The sequence below is a fragment of the Strongylocentrotus purpuratus genome, unplaced genomic scaffold, assembly GCF_000002235.5.
Source record: "Strongylocentrotus purpuratus isolate Spur 01 unplaced genomic scaffold, Spur_5.0 spur5_scaffold_7, whole genome shotgun sequence".
NCBI classification, from domain to species: domain Eukaryota; kingdom Metazoa; phylum Echinodermata; class Echinoidea; order Camarodonta; family Strongylocentrotidae; genus Strongylocentrotus; species Strongylocentrotus purpuratus.
The window spans coordinates 12135368-12157420 of NW_022145613.1; the positions used below are offsets into that span (position 1 = coordinate 12135368).

General features: G+C 37.5%; 1 protein-coding gene across 1 annotated transcript; it reads right to left on the reverse strand.

The window, feature by feature from the left end:
• Positions 1–5691: 5691 nt before the first annotated feature.
• On the reverse strand, positions 5692–21978 carry LOC578976 (tRNA-splicing endonuclease subunit Sen2). Its single transcript, XM_779111.5, has 11 exons — positions 21810–21978; positions 18674–18896; positions 17528–17615; positions 15634–15691; positions 13283–14559; positions 12727–12887; positions 12042–12122; positions 11447–11500; positions 10377–10515; positions 9304–9455; positions 5692–6447 (listed from the first exon to the last, which is right to left on the reverse strand). The coding sequence occupies exons 2-11, from the start codon at positions 18869–18871 to the stop codon at positions 6286–6288; spliced, it is 2370 nt and encodes a 789-aa protein (XP_784204.4). The 5' UTR covers positions 18872–18896; positions 21810–21978; the 3' UTR covers positions 5692–6285.
• Between the last annotated feature and the right edge of the window lie 75 nt (positions 21979–22053).

The following is a 22053-nucleotide window of genomic DNA, read 5'->3' on the forward strand; positions in this document are numbered from 1 at the left end:
AAATGTAGGTGGATGACATAGAGAACAATTACATCGAGTTAGGGGAGGGTGGTGTGGGAGGAGTCCTATCAGCATCTTTTCATGTTGCCCCTCTCCCCCTTTTTTCCCCTCTTTTGTCTTTCGTATCTCCCATTTTTTGGCCATCAGTTTTGGGCGTGTGCCCCTCCTCGGCTATCGCACTGGTCTAGTCATCAGATTCATTAAAGAGAAATACAAAGATTGGAAATAAATGATAACACTGTGGTGATAAGAGCTCTCAATATTTACCCATAGCATTAAAAATGCTATAAATAAATTAATAATAATGGTGAAAATATATGATATATGACATAATCGAAACTGTTGATCTAGGCGCGACAAGGTGAATATGCAAGTTGCATAAAAAATAGTTCAACAGATAATCAGAATGAAAGTCAAATTTGTAGTGAATACTGTGAAATATGATGTCGTAAGTATTACCATTTACATCATTGAACCAGTATTCTTACTACGAGAGAAAGCATAAGGGGCAGAATGATAATACCCCATGGTAAAGTTGATTACTGATTTGATTATATACATGTGATACTCGCTTGTACTCTACTCAACACCTCAAATTAAAGCAAATCTATTCTATATTCTGAAGCTACTCTATTCTATATTCCAAAGCTTGTCACAGAATTGTCATAAGTATTATTCAGATTCACATGAAAGAATTATTTAATAGAATGGATGTGTTACAGCCTATATGTAAATTGTTTGTTAAAAATCCCACAAAAGATGATGAAGATCCTTTGAGCCTGTTAAAGTGAGCTGAACCTCAATCGATTACTTCTTGTTATATGTACTTATTGAACATAGAATATTATTACAATGTGGTCCAAGGCCCGGTACAGTATTCCAAATCACTCAGAAATGGTTTGGCAATTGGATATGGATTATTTATGCTGAAAATTATATGGGTGTGTGTATGTGAGTGTTTGTTTGTTAGTGTGTGTCTGATTTGACTTTAAAAGTTACAATCAATTTATTGCTTGAAAGGATTGCATTGTCGAAGTCAGATGCGATAATTTTGTCCATAGAGAGGTAGAAGGGCATCAATTCTTTATAAAAATACCGGATTTGATGCCCTTCTGGCTCTCGACAGTGACGATTTGTTGAAAATACCAAAGCTTTCCCACTCAAAACCTATTGAATGAGAGCCTTCCTCCCCACCTTCACCTACAGAGTTTAGCTGATAATTATTTAGAATGTCTATATATTGCTCCTTTTTACGAAAAAATTATTGATTCTGTGCAAAGGAATGTATGGTTTATTGTTGTTGAACAAAATTCAAATATGTGCAAACTTGTGTTCATCGTTGCCTACGACAGTCATATATATATACGTTTCTCCACTGCAATGCTTTTTATAATGTAGAAAAGAGTTTATATGCAAAAGGATATTTGAATATGTTCATTTTTTTAGTACTATTTCTTGGTCTCTATATATATTGCAAGTATATATACATATTTTTGTACATTCCATTGAGTTGTGATTTATGTTGACTTAATTTTGCATTTTGAGATACTGGATGGTTCGGGCGAGCGAGTCTGCTTGTATTTACTGCTTTGTTTCAGTAGTATGTGTATGAGAAACTATGTACATGTAGAGGCTTTATGACTTAATCAAAGGTGAATTGCCATTTCAGCGTTTAGATGTGTCTTGGGTTTCTCAATAAAGATGGGGTTTTGTGATCTAGGCTCCTTGTATGTGTGGAAGAAAAGCACTGAATTCTTTACAGCATATCATCTCCCATTTGTGCTTAAAATCACCAGATTTTCCATCAAAAGTCAATGAAATTTTATCTTAAATGATGAAGCAAATTGTCACACCTACTGTATTTAAAGTATTAAAGACGTATTAAAAGCATTATATGAATTTATGCTGTTTTCAGTAATGAAATGTTGTAAAGATTTCCAACTGGATCCTATGTATTTCTTCACAAATACCCAACATATTCCTTTTAAAAATCTGAATTTTACCAATTTCTAAACTTTCTTCTACTTGTGTTTTTCTAACGCTCTTATGTCTATTTATTCATTCACTTTTTGCAATGGAAATTAAGAATTTTAATGAGTAAATAAATTTGAAAGGCAAAAATCTGTTTATGTGTAGTGATCCTCATTCCAGGTAAAATTGATTACTGAATTTACAATTCACATTACAAAACCTCAAATTGGCAACTCCCAAAAGGAACTTTGGCCTTATAAGGGGAAAAAACATATTTTTGTGGTTTGACAGATATTCTTTGGTCATCTTAGACAGGCTTCTGAGTCATAACCAGCTGTCAACTGTTTAATATACATGTACTTGAAATGGCAATTGTTTGCAATTGCACATTAATGTATACAAAATGGCATTTGCAGGAAAGTAATTATCATTTGTGGTCTTAGCTCCATCTGAATACTCCAAGATATTCATCAAACCTGTAATACAATAAGCATCACTGTCTTTTCCTGAACTCTTTCGCTTCCTCGTAAAAATGCCATGAACTTCTCCATATTTCAGCTATAGGATAGTATAGCAGCTGCCATTTTACCTTCCTTGTGTCTCCATGAAGTGTTCCTATCTTTATTTGAAGAATTTTGTTCACATTTTCTTTATTTTTTTCATTATTCACTATTATATTTTCTATCCTCTAAATTATTGTTGCAGATGTATATGTAGTCTCCCTTTTTATTGTGAGGGGTATAATGTATTGAGAGAGAGAAAACATGTTGCTCTCTAATTGTCTAATGTGAAATGAGCAATGTTACGAGAAAATATCAAATAAATACAAATTTTAAAAAGAACTTGCCATGGCAACAAAATAATGACTGAACCGTGTGATTTATTCTTATGTTGCTTTTCGTTGTTGTAGAAGTTTTTTGTTTGTTTTCTTTATTTGTTATCATTCTTTCTTTCCATATTTTTTGTTACCTGACAAACTGCATGCAGTTTCATTCCATGGGGTTGGGGCAATTTTTGTGACATACCAGAAGTAAGAAACTATGTCTCCTACCAACCATAACAATGTTTGCTCAAATTTAATTAAGCTTAAAAAGCATAGCAAACTACCGGTATGTTTAGAAGTACTCTAGCTTCATGGTAGATCAATATTATACAGTAGGTTTGCGGTTGCACCATGTGTGAGAGAGAGAGAGAGGTTTGAGGAGTCCTGAAAAGGACTCTGACTCCGTAATCTTTCTTGGAGGAGTGTAGTCCTGAAAAGGACTGTTTGTTATCTTTCTTAGCATATAGTTCTCAGGAGAATTAAAGAGATGTATCAAATTTTTAATTTCAAAACAACAAACCAAGCATACAAAGTATTCCTTTATTTATATAATCATATATATTTGATGTTTATGTAATCAAAGAATTATACAAATACTATCACGGTACAGTCAAATATATGTACATATCTTTTATCATGTACAAATGTCATACCCCTTACCGGTAATCATTTTTAGGAAAATGTCAACCATGATTCTGAATATATATATGGCCTGTGTAATAGAATTACAAAGACTGATCCTTTGGAATACAATTCCACAAAATTTGGTCCAAAATTACTATTTGATTTGTCATATAATCATAGTAAGGAAGGCGTGGCAAGCCGTTGTGAAACAGAAGCCATCATACATCCCAGTGATGGTGTGGACGGCTTAAGTCAGTTAATCAGATAATCATAATGCATAACAATCTTAATACAGATGCTAGACACTTTTTTTCCTTCATTCTTTTTACATTTTGGTACATGTATCAGGCCTGATAAAAACCCAATTTTTTTTCTTCTTAGGATTTAAAAAAAAAAAAAAAAAAGCCAGACACCCTTCTCCCACCCCCCCCCCCATTCTTTTTACATTTTGGTATCTGTATTTTTCAAATGTTTTCTGGATAAATGGTTTATACTCAACACTATGAGATATCATGGATAAAATAAAGTTGCATACAAAATGTTTGAATGGCATGAGATGACACATTTGTTCCCAAAATGCAATGAAGCAAAAGAATCAAGATCAAATTCCTGTATTTTAACATAAAGCTCAGAGAGTAGACAAAGAGGCCATTTTAACATCCAACCATATTTTTTACTCCTACCCCCTGACATCATGTCTTGCCATTCATTTACATGATAAATGTTGCTATGACAATTTTAAAAGATGGTTTAGCACATCAACAATGGTTTAGCATATAACTGGAACCATAGACAAAGTAACATTAATGCACATTAAAGGTAATACAAAGTTTTGGTATGTCATGAAATGTGGTTCAAATGAACATATTGGAAGCATATGCAATCCTACAATATTCAGTGATCGTTGTCGCGGTTGAAATCAAGTCTAAAGTTATGCTTTGTAAATAATAAACTCTCTATGTTGTGTAGCTCCCTCTCAAGGTCAAGATATTAATTAGCCAAGAAACAATGTTTCTTGGCTAAAATCGACCAATTGGCTATTTCTGTTTGGAAATTATATATATCACAACTACATATTCTCAGATTTTCATGGTCGCAGCTACCATTGTATGTCCTTAAGCGCTATTTGAAATTTATCAAAATTTACCGGGAGCATCAGTAAATTTTTGATATTCAATTTTTTTCAAAAGCAGAAGTGTTTTAGGAGCTAATAATACATTCATAGGGGCATCCAAATATATAAAAATTGTAAAGAATCACTATCCAGCCATTTTTCAAAATTTCCCAAAACTTTGTAATTACATGTACCTTTAATGCACAGGAACAATGAATTTGCAATGGCAAGATAATTTATAGCACAAAAATATGAAAAGAACCTATAACATTGTAGATTAAAGAAAAGATGCATAAACCCTCACTCAAATAGAAGGCATCATATGAAGTTTGTTAAACAGGAATTTGAAGAAATTTATGAGCTTTTTTTTTATATTTGAGAGAAAAAGAAGAAAGAAAACAATATAAAACCAAACTTCAGTCAATCAGATTACAACAAAATGAGCTGATGACTATTGAATATATAAAACTCATAATGATTCTTTCTTATTCACTGTAGAATAATAATGCAAATAAGAGTTTAAGCAGTAAACCATAACCTTAGCTAGAATATAAATGCATGTCAATTCCCTTTATTTCTGTGCAGCATTTTAAAATCTTTATACAGAGGATTTCAGACCAATTAATTTTGGCCGTCTACCCAGTAACCTTGCACTACATGCACGTCCAGTATGACACATTTTACATAACCTTCTATAGCCTTCAAGGCCCTTGAAGTGGAGGATAAATTATATACAGTTAAACCTGCTTTAGCGACCACCTGAATAGAAAGACCGCCTGTCTATAAAGACCACATTTTAGTTTCTTTGAATATGGTTTTTCATAGAAACCTGTACTAAAGGAACCTGTGCATAAATACCACCTGCCTGTAAAGACCACTTTTCATGTTTCCCTTTAGTGGTCTTTATAGACAGGTTTCACTGTATTGTATGTTTGGAGACGAAAGGGCGTTAAATCACATCATTTTACACAGTTAATACATTTCTGGTTCCAAAATGACTTTACTTGAATAATAAGTTTTAATAGCAGTATTAATACAAATGAACATCACATTAAGAAACTCATTGGGGCCAAGGAACCACCTTGTTGTATATCAGGGTTAAATCCACTTGAATACAAAGAATTAGGATCTACAAAATTTACCTGATAACAAAAATTGGTTATAAAAGGGATCAATTTGTCTTGCAAGGTTGCTAGTAGCGTTCTTCTTCATGGTGTTCTTGTTGTCAAGACACCTTCCTGCGCTTTAGGATGATAAGATTGTTTTCCCAAAGGCAGGCTTAAAAAGACTGAATAATAAGTTTTAATAACAGTAGTAATACAAAAATGAGTAAATTGGCTGCCACAGGGCAAAAGGCAGTACCCTCAGGCACCCTTTTACACCCTGTTGCAAGCAAGATCTTCTTCAGAGGCTATAAAGCTTGCCACAAGATCTTTCTTGCGCTTTGAGGATGGTAAGATTGTTATCCCAATGGCAGGCTTACAAACGCACATTATCTGTACTCTGTGGTGGCTTACAGGGTGTTGTGGTGTGCGCCTGTAATCCAGCTAACAATGGAAGTTACAAACTGATTAGGCCGAGGACGCAAGTTCAAAACTGAGTCAACTCTTTCGGATAGTGGCGCTAAAGGTCAGTCCCCAGACGTTAATTATCATATCTGATTAATACAAGTCTGTAAAAACCCAATTACACACACACGTTGTTCACCTCACTGAAAAGTTTTTTAAGGATCTCCTCCTAACCCTGCACGGCCCTAGGAGAGTTCTTCCTCAAGCGGTTCTTGGTGTCGTCCCCGGGATGGAACCCATCTCTTCATCACCATCTCCTGGACCTTGAAGTGCGGGATGCAGGCCGGTGAATCTAGGTCCTTCTGCAGGAGCTTACTGGGCTTGATAACAAAGCAGAACATCAACTCCTGCAAGAACAAGAATACAACAGATGTCAAAATACATTCACAGATGTCCCAGAAGACACATCCAGGCACACAATTGTTTTTTCTAAACTTGCTTTTGTCTCAGTTACTGAACACACAATTAGCTCTTAAAGCCCGTCTGCACTAATTTAGCCAGGGGGGATTAGACCTTCCTGCAAGGTCACTGACAGATTGTTATCTCATCAAATTAGCTCTCCATTAACATAAGAAAAAGGGGATCTTGGGGGACCAACAGGCACCGATTAGGCATTGTTTGCTATATAGAGGGCGCAAGTAGCAATAAGTACTGCAGTTGGGCTTAAGGTTGCCATCTGTTAAAGATGCCATAAACCTCAGCATTAGCTTTCCATTAAACTTATCAAGCAACTCAATTTAAACAAGGTTCTTATTATAATTATTATTTTATTCAGCAAAACAAAGTGTATAAAATAGAATTACATAGAAGAACAATTCATACAAAGCAAAGGATGAAAATCATTAAAAAACTAGATGGAATTCGACTGCGCGCAGTCGAAAATGATGCCTCCGTTATAGAGCAATTTTACAAACCAAAACAGAAAAAAAAAATTGAATTCACGTTCAATGGTAATCCATTGACAGGTTCTCAGAATATTGTGATTACAAGCAATTTCTCATATACATATATGACCCTTTGATCTTTGACCTCATGACCATAAAATCTACTCAGTTCATTGGCTCTGCAAGATGTTCTGAGTTAAATAGTAATCCATCTGTCAGTTCTAATGAGAATGCGTTCACAAGCTATTTTTGCATACATAATGGGCCCATGACCTTTGACCTTATGAACCAACAATCTACTCAGTTCATTGGCTCTGCAAGTAACAAACATGACCTAATTTTGGCATGAATCCATCAATCGCTTCTTGAGATAACGCGATCACAAGCTGTTTTTGCATTCATAATGTGCGCTGTGGCCTTTGACCTTTGACCTACGTGCTCCAAAATCTAATCAGATTGTCTTCCTATGGTGATACACACTATCATTAAGTTTGAAGTTTTTACATCTCCAGTGGTTCTTGAGATATCATGATAACAATCTCAATGTATGGAATTTCATAAGTTGACCTCTGTGACCCTTGACCTTTGACATACGTGCTCCAAAATCTAATCAGATTGTTTTCCTATAGTGATACACACTATCACTAAGTTTGAAGTTTAAATCTCCAGTGGTTCTTGAGATATCATGATAACAATCTCAATGTATGGAATTTCATAAGTTGACCTCTGTGACCCTTGACCTTTGACATACGTGCTCCAAAATCTAATCAGATTGTTTTCCTATAGTGATACACACTATCACTAAGTTTGAAGTTTAAATCTCCAGTGGTTCTTGAGATATCATGATAACAATCTCAATGTATGGAATTTCATAAGTTGACCTCTGTGACCCTTGACCTTTGACATACGTGCTCCAAAATCTAATCAGATCGTCTTCCTATGGTGATACATACTATCCTTAAGTTTGAAGTTTAAATCTCAAATGGTTCTTGAGATATCGCGCTAACAAACTCAATACAAGGAATTTCATAAGTTGACCTCTGTGACCTGTGACCTTTGACCTACGTACTCCAAAATCTAATCAGATCGTCTTCCTATGGTGATAAATACTATTCCCGAGTCTTAAGTTTAAATCTTAAATGGTTCTTGAGATATTGTGATAACGGTCAAACGGGACGGACGTACGGACGGACGTACGGACGGACGGACGTACGGACGGACGGACGGACGGACGTACGGACGGACAACCCGAAAACATGATGCCTCCGGCACCACCTTCGGTGGCGGAGGCATAAAAAACATTATTATCGTGATTCCCATGAGCATTTACATGTTCCAAGGAATAGGGGAGGCAAACTAAATCACCCAAACTGTGAAGGTTATACTATCACATCCATTATTCCAATACTACATTTCTAAAAGCTATGGATGCATAAATTAAGACCATTCAAGCTCTTCTCACTGCCAGGTTGGCCATGTGATATTTTGTATTTTTGTCTTTCAAATTTTCAACAATAACCTTATTTGGATTGGAAGTTGCTGTGAGCTTGGTATGTTTTTGGACCTTTTTAAAGAAGCAACAAAAAGAAGAGAACAAAAGAAGGTATAAGGCTTTATATATGGTCTTGATTACCCACGGTAGCCTCATCAGTATTACTAAATAATAAAAATCTGGATTTATATAGAAATTAGTACGAAATATTCACGCACAATGTGCACCATCTCCAGTCACTGGGGAGTATTCCTACCATAGGGAATTACTGTGAGGGCATTTGGCAATAACTAACACCAAGGCTTTCATCATCCTACCAGGTCCCCATTTCTCTCCTGGGTATGGAGTGGCAAATGTAGATTGATGCCTTGCCAGAGGATATTAGTGCCGTGTCGGGGATTAAACTCATTACCTTTGAATTGCAAGTCAAATGCTTAAACCACTGGACTGCAACACCTCTACGTTATTACCTAGTTGCATTGGTGGACTATTTTGAACGAAATCCTGCTAATCAAGCTGGCCAGTAACAAGAGAAAAGGAGTTGCCGGAAGTATTTCTCCTCACAAAGAATTGTAGTGAAATGATTCGCAGCAAGTTTTAAATATGGATAATCGATGCTCAATCTCGACTCCCAGTTGAATACACCCAATAAGAAGAGTAGAAGAAGAAGATAATAATAATATTCAGCTTTTATATAGCGCTTAACACATCTAGGACGTCTCTAAGCGCTTTACAGATATACTATTACCCCGGTGATTGGATTCAGTGCTTGCCCGCACACACTGTGTGCACAATCTCCACTCCCTGGGGAGTATGATGTTACTGACCTTGGCAGCATTCTCAATGACCCTGTCCCTGCCCATAAGAGAGGCCCAGTTCATCTTGTGGATGCCTTGGTGGTCGATGTCCTCCTCATTGATCATGAAGACATACACACAGTAGCTGGCATGGTAGAAAGGTGGACCCTTCTTGTATAGGACTAAAGAAGAAGAAAATAATATTGTATGGAATGAAAATGAAATAAATATATGGAATTGAGTCTGATCATGACAAAGTCTTAGGGATCAATGATTTTTTTTTTTTTTTTCAATCTTTTAAAACTGTTATTAATCAAATAATTTGTACATACATCATGATAAAAATAATCACATAATCACTGCACAATAATTATAAAAGGTAAAAACAAAAGTAAAACATCAAACAAAACAGAAATAGTGGGTAACACTTCCTTTTCTACACTTACAGTGTATATCACAGGATATGTAATCAAAATATGTCTTCCACAGGGGACCATTCCTGCAATCTTCTTCTGTTTTGCAATGTTAAGTTCTATGTATTTTGTATTAATGACAAAAGACGTTAGCCCACTTAAACATGGTTTTGCGTTAATGCATTTTTGGATAAACATATATCTTTTAAACATTAGTAACACATGATTCAATAACATTAATTGGGCCTTTTCCAATCTTTAACGAGGGATCAATGAAGTTATTGTTATATTGAAATCTTGTTATACAGGTGTATGAGGGCTAAAATACAGAATATATCAGAACTGGGACTGGCAAAATTACCTTGTTATAACTAGAGTTTGTTCAAATAACGGTATTCTTTCTACATCTTCCATTTAAAGTATTCTTATATGTTACATTAGGTTATACTTAACCAAACTAACACCCGACTGTTATATTTATATTAAAGCTGATAATAATCAAATGGGTGAAAATGCCCTAGCTGCACAGTTATCCGAGTCTGCTATCCAACAAAAAGTTTTAAAAATAAGGTCTTTCACGGTGTAATTTTAATCTACTAAATGCTCTGGTGGACTACTTAAACCAAATCCTACTAATCAAGCTGGCCAGTAATAAACGAAAAACAGAAAGAAAAAAGCATATCCACTCACTAAAATCTGCTCCAAACTTGAGCCCCGTCTTGGGCACCCATCCCTTGCTTCGGAAGAAGTGATATACAATGTAGTTAGCCACGAAGCTTGGCTGATGGCGCCGGAAAGTCTTCCACATCTCCGTAAGATCCATTTGTTCCTGAAGAGACAAGACACAAATTCATAACACAATCTTTTATTATGAAGAGGTGTCATGGTCGAGTGGATATGTCACCGCATTGTGGATCACAAGCACCGTGGTTCAAGCCCCGTTGCGGCCCTAATGTCCTTTGGCAAGACATTGATTTACATTTGCCACTCTCCACCCTGGTTTTGAATGGGTATCCGGTAGGATGCGAAAGCTAATGTGCTTAGATTAGCAAGTGTGTGATTGTAACATTTGGCTGGAATGCTCCCCAGAGAGTGGAGAATGTGCATACATTGTGTGCGGGTAAGCCTGAATTCAATGACCTGGGTAATGGTATATATCTGTAAAGCACTTTAAGACGTGCTTTATAAGAATGAGCTATTGTTATTATGTAAAGGCAATCCTCCCTTGCTGCCAGCATTTTCCTTTTCAGAATTTCCCGCTTTGCTGCCTTTCAAATATCTTTCTCACTCTTGGGCAGGGTTTCACGAAACTGTCACAAGTACAAGTTAACCGACATCCTATGGACACATGTGTATTGAAATTAACACAGGCTTCAATTGGAGGTTGGCAAACTTCAACATTTTTGTGAAACATTACCCTGGAGAAGATGAAAAATATTTCAGATGCATATTTTGGCAATATAAAATACATATACTTTTTTCTATAGATTGACTGTGCAATACATTTCACTAACGACTACTCCTGGCTGTTTGTGAACTTTAAGAAGTTACATGCACAACCAATTAATTCAGGAAACCTTTGCATCATCCCTCCAATCGGATGGATTATTTATTTTGCTGCTTGGTTTCTTGATTCTTTTCTCAATGCAAAAAAGGTTCAGTATTTATGTCTTGACACTCTATCAATCAAACTTTCATATCAGAACAGTGTAAAGAAATGTTTCAATCAATGAATGGTTTCCAGGAAATATCCTCTTTACCTCATTGGCGTTTCTCAGGCTCAAACATCCAAGACCGTAGGACAAGAAGAAGGCCTAGAAATTAAAAATAACAACCAGGTTAATGACAAAAGTACCAAAAATGATGACTTTAATGATGACGACGATGATTATGATAAAAATAATGGTGATGATGGCAATGCCGATGATGATGGTGTCATGGTGATATTGTAACACTCATAATAAAACTATTGACTACAGAAACAAGATTATTAATAATACTGTTCCTACTGCTATTAATAAATACCTACCATAGAGCAAGTTTCATATACGTTTTACATTTGTCTGAAGGAGTCTCTTTTTGATGAAACATGTTTGTCACTGTTACCTCACTCAGAATAATAATATGCCTATCAAAGAGCATGTTTCATATGAGTTTTACATTTGTGTGATGGAGTCTATTTAAGAAGAAAAAACATCCATGTCATTGTTACCACGTTTGCAAAGCATACATTGTGCTTTAACTGGTAGGATAAATCAAGACCACTATCAAACTTGATAGTATTTTTAAACAAATTAGCGATGAGAACACTATAAGTATAACCCATCAAGGTTCCACACTATTCTGGTAACTCACCTCCTCATAGCTGAGCTGAAGATATTCAAAGATTGGATACGGGTCCTTGTGTCTAACAGGACCTTTGTTTACTTCACGGATCTGCAGAAACAAATATGCAAAACATCATCTTGAAAAAGGGAGGATATTTTCATATTGAATGTAACTTTTGAATGTAACGTGTACTCAAAATTCGCATTTTGATATCCTACGGTGCAGATACTACAATACCATCCAACTTACATTTTCCTGTATGAAACAAAGTCGTACGTAAACACGGTAACTATTGTTTTCTCAAAGATGATTTTCATTCAAAGCAACATAAATATTTTGGGTGTATTTTGACAAAGATGTACATGTAGGGTAGGGGTACTAATGTAATGAACTTGATCAACAAATAAGCAGTAAAAACAAAATTTGTAATTGTAACTATTAAGAAGGAGAGCAGAATTCATTCAGTCTTTACAATTCAAACATAGCATAGGATATAGATAAATAAATAAAATAAAATCTAATATTTAGGAGCGCTAAAAAATGCTTACAAATACAAATATATGAAAAGGAGACAAAAATGTACTGTCTCACATGAAGTAGATCACATAGATCACTGGGGGAAAAGGGTAAGTTTTGAGGGATCTTTTGAAGGTGGCAAGACAGGTAATTTCCCTTATGGAAAGAGGGATGCTGTTCCAATTGAATCAAGTACCTTCTTGCGTGCATCTCTGCCTTTGAGACTTAGGATGTTATTGCTCTCCGTCTGGCTTGTGGTGGCATCTTCAAACTCCACCAGAGTAGGCACAGCGACAAAGGAATCCTCAGCATTGCTAGGGTTACAATCAGTGTCTCTTTCCGGGGCCTTATTAGACTCTATTTAAGAGAGCAGACAAACAAAATATTTATTAATGAGAATAGAAATAATGCAAATATTTTTTTCACACTTTATACTTCACACTGTGCCCTTTGACTTCCTTAATATATAATCTATTCAATTTGATAGAGCAAAGTTCAGTTACAAAATTTGCAACAATGGTTCTCAGGTTATCATGGCAAAAAGGTAATTTGTGAGATTCTTTGCATTTTGAACCTCATGAATGGTAAACAAGTTAAAAACAAATAAGGTGCTAAGACCATAACAGGCAGAAAGATCATGAAAACGATATTAACGTTATTTGATTTCACATGTTTTGGAGCCCATTGTTGATTTCTTAACTCCTCTAGCCATTCCAAACATAGCACATCACTTTTAATTGTAAAGCTTTTACCGAGGGACTTCTTTGAAGTGGAAGGCTCCATTTGATCACTCTGCTGTTCAGAGACTTCACAGCTATCATCAAACCCCTGGTCTTCTTCCTCAGAGTCCTTGTGGACCTGGTCCAGGGTTGTAGAAATCAGGGCCTGGTCCTCATCGCCCATATCCCAGTCCCTAGGATTGCTGGTCCATTCCTCGCTCCAAGAGAGGTGTCCACTCGACCTCTTCTTCTCACCCTCGATGGACGTTTGATCCATTCCTAACCCTGAAGTCATTGGAGCTCCATCTGTTACTCCATCCTGCCCACCATTGTGGACAGACTCTGATTCCATCGTTTGAGAAGGTCCGGTGTTCTCCCGGTTACTAATCCCCTCTTGCCTTTGTCCCGATTGGAACTGGGCTCTCAATTTGCTCTCGCCGTCTTGATCTTGATCCCAATCTTTAGGGTCTGTCCTCCAAGAAGACATAGACCAGACACTTGTTCTGTTCCTGGAACTGTCAAGCAGACCTTTGTGATTCTTTGTCTCGTCCTGTCCTGCATCTCCCTCCCTCCTTCCTTCCATGCAGTTAGCCCAGTCTGCATGTCTGGTTTCCCAGACTGACTCAGATTGTCCCGATGATAACATCTTCTCACTGGCATCACCACGTTGACTGCTTTTACCAGAGACTGAATTCGGAAGGCAAGATGAGGTTGGTTCACTAGAGCTGACGGTGTGCCGCACACCGGAAGTCTCGGATTGGAAGACAAACTTACTCGCTTCAGAGTCATCCGTACCACGAAGATGATCCACACCAGGAAGACGACAAGAAACCTCTTGTCTGCTCTCAACATCCTCTCCAGAATGACTCCTAGGTGATTTGATTCTACCGTTCCCGTCCACATCCGCAGTCTCCCACCCATCTCTGGACGGTGCTAACGTTGGTATTTGCATCGTAGGTCCATGATGTGCCTGGTGGGTAGAGGGTACAATGGCATCCTCTGAGGCCATCCTCTGACCATCTCTTCCAGGCTGGCTAGAATCCACCGATAAATCCTTGCTCTCTGGGACCAACCACGGTGCTGGCAGCTCCTTCTTATGGTCGGTGGTCGTCATGATCCCTGCTCGCTGGTTACGCTCAGAGATGGTGGCGCGCTTCACTCGTTTGGCCGGTACGGTGGGCACCCTGTAGGATGGATTCTGCATCGAGTCCTCACTGATCAAGGTAGTCGGGGGTTCTTTTACCTCTCCATGATCACGACGACTTCGCTGTAATGAGAGTTGCTTCTGCCATGAAAGATGCCTCTCGTATCTGGATAAACAATAGAAAGATTCATAAATGACTACTTTTCCCCTTACAAGTACTGTACTTGACACAAGCTTTTCTCCAGTCAATTTGGAATATGCTACCACATATCGAAACAAATATGCATTTATATATATATATACATGAAATCAGAGTTTGAAAATAATTCAAGAAATACACTAAATATATTGTGCTTTGATGCATAGAGAAAATACAGGTACTTCCCCAAAATACAATGAAAGTGCTATACATGTAGATGCACAAGTAAAGGATATTATTTATCAGTACCGGTATAGAGTTACTTCTCATATTTTGTGATGCTTAATTTTAGGTTTTTGCTTTGAAGAAGAAAAAAAAAATCATCAGAGTCACAAACAACATGCACAAAGGAAAGTGTAACAGTCTTGATTATCTCATACGCCAACGCCATACACATGTTCAGTGAGAATACTTAGCAAAACATGCAAGCTACATAAATAATTGGCCTTATGAAGGTAAAAGCAATTCATTAATTACCCGGTAATGTAAGGACTCAGAACTCAAAGCAGTAAATAACATTATGGCTTCATTTTGATCCCGTTGAAAGGTATTTTTTCAATAAATTTGAAAGATTTCTCATGTTGCTGATCTGTGCATACCGTAACCTCTTTCATATCTGGTTGGTACTAAAATATTCATAAACATCCATTTTCTTTGTTAAAGACAAAAATTGTTCATACGTGCATCACGAGTATGATTATGCAAATTTATTTAACACAATCCCTTTTGAAATAATCCTTTATCAACAAGTAAGAAATGAGAACTTATGAAAACATCAGTTCAAAGCAAATGGGAGATATGTTCAAAAGGTAAGTCACGACGGACCAATTTCTCTTGATTTTATGGTTTCATCCTGTTGTGATCAACAGTTTATTTGCAAATTTCTGATCTGTTTGTTACAAAATGTTAAAATCATTACCAATTCATCCCACAGGGATGTGTCTAGGAAGAAATCATACAAAATATTGTCCAGGTAATTACAATTCAATCAAATTAGTGTCAAGAGTTTCAGACAGAGATGACCAGGAGAGATTATCTTACTTGTGCTGACGTACTTGCTGGAATCTCTGCTGTTGAAATCTTCGCTCTTTCGGGGGTACTGCAAAACATAAAGAAGGCATCATTTTCAATTAAAAATGGTCTTGCAACTACAAACTTCAAGAAACAATACCGGTACTGCAAGAAATTTTGGCGTATTGCAAAATGAAGGGTACATATTTAATCATTTTGCAGTATGAAACTTTCACAAATCTGGACCAATCAAAAACTGTGCAAAAGTACGTAGAATAATTAAAGGCGAACATGTTAATTAGTTTATCGCTACGTCTACCAAACATAAACTACCATAATGTTCATGTTTAAGTGAATTTTTATAACATGCTGTATGTTTTTTCACATCTGTTTGCATTATAAAAGGCACATATCATTACCAAGAAATAAAATCTTTAGACTTTACTTAAAAATTCATAATGAAAATCAACACACGTAAACATTGTCTATCATTGCAGCAGTCATATAAATTAGACCACCACGAGATTGATTAATCTGATTGGCCAGTATTTGTGTCGGTTATCGTACGTTTGTGGCCAGTCTGGTATCAATGTGTTTTTTCGAACATAAAGCGGACCCTATTCATTTTGCTAATTCATGACCATGACAAAAATAACTGAGAAGGCTTTACTTTGCATCATTCACAGGGTAAAAAATTCATGGCAAAAACATTTTGCCAATTTGTGTACACATGTACATATACCTCCCATCTGTTTGTATTAAACCCCATTTCACAGAAATCAGCCATACATGTACAGGTGTAATAATAATAATAATAATGATATTCGGCTTGATAGCGCACATCACATTATAACGTCTCTATGTGCTTCCAAAGAGCTTTGGAAATTATTACCCTGGCTGTAGCATATACTCCCTGTAATGACAGTGAACCCTGAATATCAACCACCTGCAGAGCTGCCAACCTTTGGAAGTACATATTAGTACTCAGCACCTCCAAAAATAGTATTTTACCATCAAAATTAGTATTTTTCAACCGGCCTTCCTTTCACCTAATAAAAACCTATTGATGTCGTAACGCAGCGCAAATGCATACCGTAAAGACCATATTTTTGCTGTAATTAGTTTTTTTTAAACATATTCAATTGTACATGTTCATCTATATACCTTGTTTTAACTGCAAACTCAGTTCTTTTTGGTTCCAAGCTCTTGCTTCAGCCCCAAAATCACCTTGAAGATTCACACACAAGTGACTATAAGCCACTCCATATAAAATGATGCACTGAATTCACAATATGGCTCTTGTAAAAATCTGCAATAATGTAGTACTGTGACCTGTAAACAAAGACTACCCGTCTATAAAGACCATGTTTTCATTTACCCTTGTATTGTGTTTCTGATTGAAATGTGTACTTAAAAAACCTGCACACTGGGGTTTACAACGTGAACTCATCTGTATATAAAGACCAACTATCTTGTCAACCCTTGAGAGGTCTTTATAGACAGGTTTTCACTGTACCAGGCAGTCAAACCTGCTTTAGTGACCACTTGTATAGAAAAACCACCTGTCTACACAGACCACGTTTTTTGTTTCCCTTGAAAATGGTTTCTAATTAAAACATGTACTAAAGGAACCTGCACATAAAGACAGACTACCTTTAAAGACCACTATTCTTGTCTCCCTTGGGAGGTCTTTATAGACAGATTTTCAGTGTACCAGGTACTGTCAAACCTGCTGACCACCTGTATAGAAAGACCACCTGTCTACAAAGACCACATTTTTTGTTTCCCTTGACAATGGTTTCTCATTGAAACATGTACTAAAGGAACCTGCACATAAAGACAGACTACCTTTAAAGACCACTATTCTTGTCTCCCTTGGGCGGTCTTTATAGACAGATTTTCACTGCACCAGGTAGGTACTTACAGTTTCTCCTTTGTGATCCCTGGAAAGAAGAGGCAAAGAACTGATGTTCTGGTTTACTCCGTGATAGAATCCCTTTCCCGAAGAAACCCTGGAAGGAGAATAGCAGCACAACGATGATATATCATACCTTTCAGAATTTACTTTTACACACTTTCTGACATATTTATATCACACGAATGACTTATAAAGCAACAGTTTTTATTTGGACAAAGCCAAACAAAACAATACCGCCACACGAAATGATCACAATTCACATTTTGCAAAAATGTACAACTCAGGGACTCGGGATGGTCTTTTCTCCGTAGAGGGCCTATGATAATATGCTATCCATAATATTTTTAAGTAATGCCCCAAGGGGGAAGGCACTTAGGAGAAATCAATTATATTTTGTAAATGACAAATGCAAGAGTTATGTGGGACTTTGTCATAATCCCCTGACAAAACTGCAAATTTTAGCTTTGCATGGACTAAGTGATCTCATATTTAAAAGATTCATAACTTTCTTGTTATTAGTCATTCATTTCAAACTTTTGCTATTCTGATTCTCTTCTTTTTTTCTTCTTCCATACAAACCAACTTATTGCAGTGGTTGGATTACCCTTTAACTATGACATTTATAACCCTCTTAATTGAAGTTTTGATAGGGAATGTCCCCCATAATAACGGTCCACAAGACTAGTAGCCCAATAGACTGATTACCAGTGAGAAATGCTGAACCTGTGAACCATCAAAAAAGTTGTCAGAAGGTTCACAAGACTGATAATGGTTTATCTGCCATACATCTCATAAAACCTTGCAAAAAGGTGTCAGCAACCCTGCAAGACCAACAGCATCAGTCTTGTAGGGCACTGTTCCAGCGGGATGTTGGTCTCATGGATGTTGAGTCTGATCCGGGCTAACTCGGATCCGGAGACAACTCGGCCCCAATGCAAAAACAATAATTTTTGGTCATTTAACCCTACCCCTAACCCAAATTCTAACCCTAACCCTAAACCCTAACCCTAACCCTAACCTGCAAAAACTGACCGTTTTTGCATTGGGGCCTAGTTGTCCCCGGGTCCGAGTTAGCCCGACTACGAGATAGCCCATCTACGTTAAGCCAACAGAGCCTTCTAGAAACACAAGCAAAAATGAAGCCATTCTTACCATCTTACTCAGAAACACAATGTCTCCCTCATTCTGAACGATGACATTATTATCAATCATCTGGGCTTGATAGAAGAACCAATTGCGGTTGGTAGCTGGCTTGTTCGTGATCGTCTCAATCGGGATGGGGAACGGGGCTTCTTCTGGCTGGTGAACGCATCGCTTCTTGCGAGGCTTGGTGAGCGTCATCGAAGGCATGATTATGTCATCTTGTAATAATAAACTGGATAAGTGGATAGGGGAAGAATATTTCAGATTTAGGTGGCGATTAAATTAAAATCTGCCCCTGAATATACAAGCATTAGATTTCTGTCCGACATACAGTATGTTATTGGATATCATGACATTTAATAGCCCTGTACATTAACTTACTGTACATATCTACAAATATAACAATATTTCCGATGTTCATCCATAAGTGATTTTTCTCTGCCCACAAGGCCACAAGATCATACCATCAGGAGGACTACAATGCAGTAATACTGGAATATTGCAGTATTTCCCCGTTCATATACCGTCAAATAAGCATAAAATAGCAGGAAGCAAAATATTGCCTTATTTGTTGGTAGAATATCTGCCACTATCAGTAGCATGTATCCATAAAATAGTTGCAGTCTATGTTGCAGATATGAGACGGATATGTACGGGTCATACATAATTTTTGTGGTGGTGTATTCTATTTCAAAGTTCATGCATAACTTCCTTACTATTGGTCCGATTCATTTCAAACTTTTGCCATTTTGTTTCTCTTATTTTTCTGCTTTCATTCAACAGTAGGGGCTGATTCAAGAATGAGGAACGTCCACACAAACTAAGGCTGCGACGAGTACTCGAATACTCGCACTGTTGACAACTACTCGAGTACGGTTTCCTGTACTCGAATACACGGCCGCGTTTTATTTTTGTTTTTTGCCGATTTATGCCCCTTCACCTGGCACTGTGCCGGCCGGCCGAAGCTCACCCGTGCTTGGAAAAGCATCGGCATGGTACCGCGGGTAAAACTGTTTTCCAGTTTAATCATACACAGGGTGTCACTGTCCACTCAGAAACTAGCTGCCAATGTCCAGATTTCTGTTTGAACTTGGAGGATTTATTTGTCTGTAATCTGTAGACTTCACGGCTCGTGAAGTCTCTAGTATGGAGTGTACTGTTGTATGGGGCTGAGACGTGAACACTCACTAAAAAGGACATGCAGCGATTGGAGGCGGTCGAAATGTGGTGTTAGCGCAAATTACTAGGTGTGTCTTGGAGGGACAGAGTTTCGAATGAAGAGGTGTTGCATCGAGCTCAAGAAAGGCGGGTGCTGATTCAAACGATTAGAGAGAGACAGAAGAAATGGCTTGGACACATAATGCGGCATGATGAGGGCTTGATGCTCAGAGCCATAGAAGGTCGTATTCACGGAAAGAAGAAGAGGGGAAGACCTCGTAAAGGCTTTCTAGACGATGTAATCACACAATGTGGAGCAACAGGGTATGAAACGATGAAACGGTTGGCTCAAGACCGAGGAACTTGAAGAGAAACTTGGAGTGACACTTGATATAGAATTTTGAATGGGTCACTGAACCTGTCATAAACTGACAGATCACTATTGATGATGATTTTTGCTATTATTTGTGAGAAGTTCACAAGCACAAATTGGCGCCTTCAATTGCACCTCGCAGTAAAATACCATGGATTTTCAAAGTTGGACCTCAATGGGTGCTTCCTACAACGTTGGCAAAAACAAAAAGAAATTTTTTTTAAAAAATCAAAATTAAAATCAAAATCAAAAATCTGAGCAGCGCCATCTGTTGGCGTAAACATCATTTATTGTGGCAAAGAGTTACGAGTGCTGTTCAGTATGGGTAAAATCACCACAATAAAATGGATAGGTATTCATGTATAAATTTTACAATTACTTTTTTCCTGTCGTACTGTTAAAAAAACAGGGGTCTGTAAAAAAAAAAAAAAAAAAAAAAAAAAAAAAAAATTAAAACAAATTTTAAAAAAGAAGAAACAAAATTAAATGGCAGCTGAGTATTCAAGTATTTGCCTGTAAGCCTGAGTACTTCATTACACGGTTATGCATAGCCTTAGCACGAATGAGGATATCCTTGAAAACGTTGACAAATTGCGTCATAACAAATATGGATCATTTTTTTTCATCTACGTTGTGCGGGTTTCGGGTTCCCGAAGTGCGCCCTAGCTGGCATTGCGAAAAACAGATTCCGCGTAATAAAATACCCCCCGTTCACCCCCGTCTACTTTTAAGGGTTGTCCGTCTTCGATCTTCCCGAGTATTTTACGTAAAAGTCTCTGTACAAAGTCAAAGTAAAATGGCATCAAGAAAATCATCACAGAATCCGTTTTTCGCATCGCCAACGTGTGGATCGAAAATATGAAACGTCTGCGAAAATCCAGACGCTCCTCGTTTGTGCGGACGATCCTTAATCTCAGACCATGCAGCGCCCCTACTGTTCAAAGCTATACAAGGGTCGGATCAATGGTTTATCCACTTCCAGACATCTCCGTAGGTCGCCGACAAAGGCACTGTAGGAGTCGACTGTCATTTCATGGTCATGCAGAGACGCCAAGTTCAAAGGTCAGCAATGCGTGACATTTGCATGATTCGGCGCGCGTGGGTGAGGGTATAGGTAGGCCTATAGCGTTTTTTTCGAAATCTAGCGTTCGCGTAGTGCGTGAGAGCATTTCCAGACCTCCGAAATGCGTGATGTCACACCTAATGCTCGACACTTGGTAGCTCTGGGTCATGGGGTTGCAGTTGGTTACATGAAACGATGTACGACCCCCTGTCCCTGAAATTAAAACTTGTATTAAAGTCAAGACAGTATAGGCCTAGCCCAGGATAATTAATAGGCCTAGAATCATTGGCTATGCTAAATAATTCTGAACCCAAGAGGCAAGAATAACACTGATGAAGCACACTGAGTAATAATAAACTCTAGACCTAGATCTAAATCATTAACTAAGCAGATTTCCTAACTCCGGGAAGCTCCAACACCGGCGCCGGTGTTGGAGCTTCCCGGAGTTGAGCATTTCCATGAGGCATGACTGAGCTGATGAGGCATGCCATGATACATTGTAAATAAACATGATTGACAGTCTAATTTAGTTAATTCAATTCATTGCTTACCTAAACTTCCTAATGTTGTTTTTCCACTGTCTGATACTCGTTTCGGCCCGGTCTTAATTGAACTCTCTTAAAGCCCCTCTAAACTGTTGGGAGCCCTACATTCGCAAACAAATTTGATGACAAAATTTCTATCATACACAGACATCATTCATATCGTGATCCCGTTTCAGTATGTCGATCTCGCATAGAATTCTCATATCATCTGAATCTACTCATCATTTAGCATTATAGACCTACTAGTATC

Excerpts from the sequence above, each read along its gene's own strand:
- LOC578976 (XM_779111.5), bottom strand. The coding sequence starts at position 18,871 with ATGCCTTCGATGACGCTCACCAAGCCTCGCAAGAAGCGATGCGTTCAC. Across the intron at positions 11,501-12,041 it reads TTCAGCTCAGCTATGAGGAG|GCCTTCTTCTTGTCCTACGG; the intron begins GTGAGTTACCAG and ends TTTAATTTCTAG. Across the intron at positions 6,448-9,303 it reads TCATTGAGAATGCTGCCAAG|GAGTTGATGTTCTGCTTTGT; the intron begins GTCAGTAACATC and ends TTGTTCTTGCAG.